This window comes from Octopus bimaculoides, chromosome 26 (genome assembly GCF_001194135.2).
Source record: "Octopus bimaculoides isolate UCB-OBI-ISO-001 chromosome 26, ASM119413v2, whole genome shotgun sequence".
Taxonomy (NCBI): Eukaryota; Metazoa; Mollusca; class Cephalopoda; order Octopoda; family Octopodidae; genus Octopus; species Octopus bimaculoides.
In genome coordinates, this window is record NC_069006.1 from 9,742,352 (window position 1) to 9,745,543 (window position 3,192).

The 3,192-nt window shown below is 33.2% G+C and overlaps 1 protein-coding gene across 1 annotated transcript in view; it reads right to left on the reverse strand.

Annotated features, from left to right (window-relative positions):
• Positions 1-6: 6 nt before the first annotated feature.
• The window catches only part of LOC106878198 (uncharacterized), an 8,450-nt gene continuing 5,264 nt past the window's right edge, over positions 7-3,192 (reverse strand). Inside the window, exon 3 of the mRNA XM_014927345.2 lies at positions 7-567. Coding sequence (XP_014782831.1) covers positions 323-567 — 245 coding nt within the window. The 3' untranslated portion in view covers positions 7-322. The remainder of the gene's footprint in view (positions 568-3,192) is intronic.

Sequence of the window (3,192 nt, forward strand, 5' to 3'; positions counted from 1 at the left end):
GGGAAAGTGTGAACCCAGTCATTTTGAAGTATGAAATTCACTTCCATAAAACATGTAGCCTGACTCCCTAACATCTCTACATGTTTTCTCTCTAACATTCAGGTTTCTCGGTCAAATGTAATGCTTATTGATTCACATTGGTTTGAAATAATCATGTTTTATTTCATAGCTTCAAGATTTCGATGATGTGATGGTTTATTGTTAGAACAAGATTGTAGGGTAGGTGTGAGAGGTCAGATATGGCTGGTTTGAACATAAAACAGGGAGAATATTGGGGCTGGATATGATATGGTCGTTTTAAATGCTAAAGGGTTAAAGTAGGTTAAGAAAATATTTTTACTTCATTGATTCTCAGAGATTTATCATCAAAATGGAGATTTATATTTGTAATTTCTTCATCTTCATAAGTCTTTAGATTAAAATACTTAATATAGCTATCTCCATATGTAGAGAAATAGTCCCATCTCAAATATCTAGTGAAAGACGTTAACGTGTCTTGGATTATTTCTACGGAGAAATTTCGTCCATGTTTTTCAGGAGAAATAATTTTCAACAACCAATTCTTGGCTGAAATAAAAATATAGAAAATACGACTTTTAGATTTTGTGTGTATACATACATATATACATACATACATACATACATATATTTGTCTGTGTTAACTACATCTCAAAGATGGAGCCTTGTATCTTTGTTGGAAACCAGATTTATGATAATTAAAGAATAGAAGAGATACACAAGCATACATACATACATACATACATACATACATACATACATACAAGCATTCATACATACAAGCATATATACATACTTACACATATCCATACATAGATATATATACATACATCATCATCATCATCATCATCGTTTAACGTCCGCTTTCCATGCTAGCATGGGTTGGACGATTTGACTGAGGACTGGTGAAACCGGATGGCAACACCAGGCTCCAGTCTGATACAAACATACACACACACATAGAAGCATATACATACACACACATAAATAGATTGAAGTAAAAATTACAAAGCAAGAAGAAACCACTGGTAGCTTCCTCTGATAGGCAGCCTCACCATCACAGTTTTCAGTTGCCGTTCTAGCCAGTCTTTTAGTGGTGAACCAAAGTGAGCATTCATACTACACACATGCATTTGTGCATTATATCTAAATATATATAAATATATTTACACACACACACACACACAAACATATATATCCACACACACACATATGTATGTATATATATATATAATAATATTAGGGACAAAATCCAAAATTACAGGTAAAAACTCAATTAAAATCAATTTATAAAAAATTAAAATTAAATTGAGTTTTACAGATTAAAATATATATAAAAATATATAGTTTTCGGGAAAAGAACCAAGTTTCAAGAACTCATCGATGAAAATCCACTATCACATATAGAAAAATTAATAATTAAAAGCAAATATAATAAGATATCATAAGATATTTATCTTTATCTTATGATATTTACTTTGTTTTATATTATACTCATTTATTGTGCTTTTAATTATTAATTTTTCTATATGTGATAGTGGATTTTCATTGATGAGTTCTTGAAACTTGGTTCTTTTCCCTAAAACTATATATTTATATGTATATATATATACACACACATATATATATATATACATACATATATATTTTTATTAATTCATAATAGGATATAAGAACAATCACATTAAAGATGTTTATCAAGTTTATATTTTAAATTAATAATAATATACATATGTATATTATGATTTATTTAATACACACACACACACACACACACACACATATATATATATATATACATACATCCACACAGACACAGACACACACACACACATACACATACACATACACATATAGGGTATGAGAGGTATTGGTATCTAGAAGTCCCAAAGAGTGTCAGGTAACACTAAGTAAGTGCTATGGATAGACCGTGGTTAAACTCTTGGTTCGATAATGGTATGAGTGAGGAATCTAATGTGGGTCTTGTATGAGCATGCATATATTTATTTGACAGAATGAGAACAAATCCAAGGCTGTGATGAGTTATTTCAAAGTATGAGCCGTGGAATCAGTGTTGCTCATTCCATAACTGAACAAGAAATGCTATTGGAACTTATATACCATGTACAGGAAACTTTTTTACCACTTCTATACACCATTTTCCATGAATAATGGAACTGCAACTACAATATCTTTATATATCTTATCTCTATTCTCATTCTTTTATTTACCTCCATATTCCCCATCTCCTCCTTTTCCACAAAAATTTGAATTCAAATATTTTCTCACACCATCTCTGATGAAGGGATATCCACAATATCGCAGAAACAGCTGTAAGACTATTCCATCATAAATGTCCTGAAAAAACATCACAGCCTTGGATTTGTCATTCATGTCCATTGAAGTTACCAGCTACAAAGAGAAGGTCCCTGTCATTCGTCAATGAGGTAGTCTGCAAGAGGGTGTCATAAAATCAGTCTTTCTGTCCATCCAGTAGCCCCATCTGAGGGGCATAGGCCGAGATAATGGTTGCTAGCCCATGATGAAGGACCAATCTAATCTTAAGTATTCTATTGCATACTCTGACTACCTCAATTATCTTATCCACCCATTTCTCTGCAAGAATACCCATGCCCCCGACCTTGTCTGTGTTCCCTGCCCAGAAAATCTTGTACCTGTGTTCTTTACCTGTGAGGAACCAAGCTGAACCTCCTCTCCACCTTAATTCTTGGAGTCAGCAGATATTGACACATCTCCGTTCAAGCATATATATATATATGTGTGTGTGTGTGTGTGTGTGTATACCTGCATATATCAATATGTATATACACACACACACACACTCACACAAACATAAACTTACCTGGAATTGGATGCAAGGCGTTCAATTAAATAATAATATAAATAATATATATATATATATATATATATATCATCATCATCATCATCGTTTAACATCCGCTTTCCATGCTAGCATGGGTTGGATGATTTGACTGAGTACTGGTGAACCGGATGGCTGCACCGGGCTCCAATCTGATCTGGCAGAGTTTCTACAGCTGGATGCCTTTCCTAACACCAGCCACTCTGAGAGTGTAGTGGGTGACTTTACGTGTCACTGGCATGAGGGCCAGTCAGGTGGTACTGGCATACATATATATATATATATATATATAT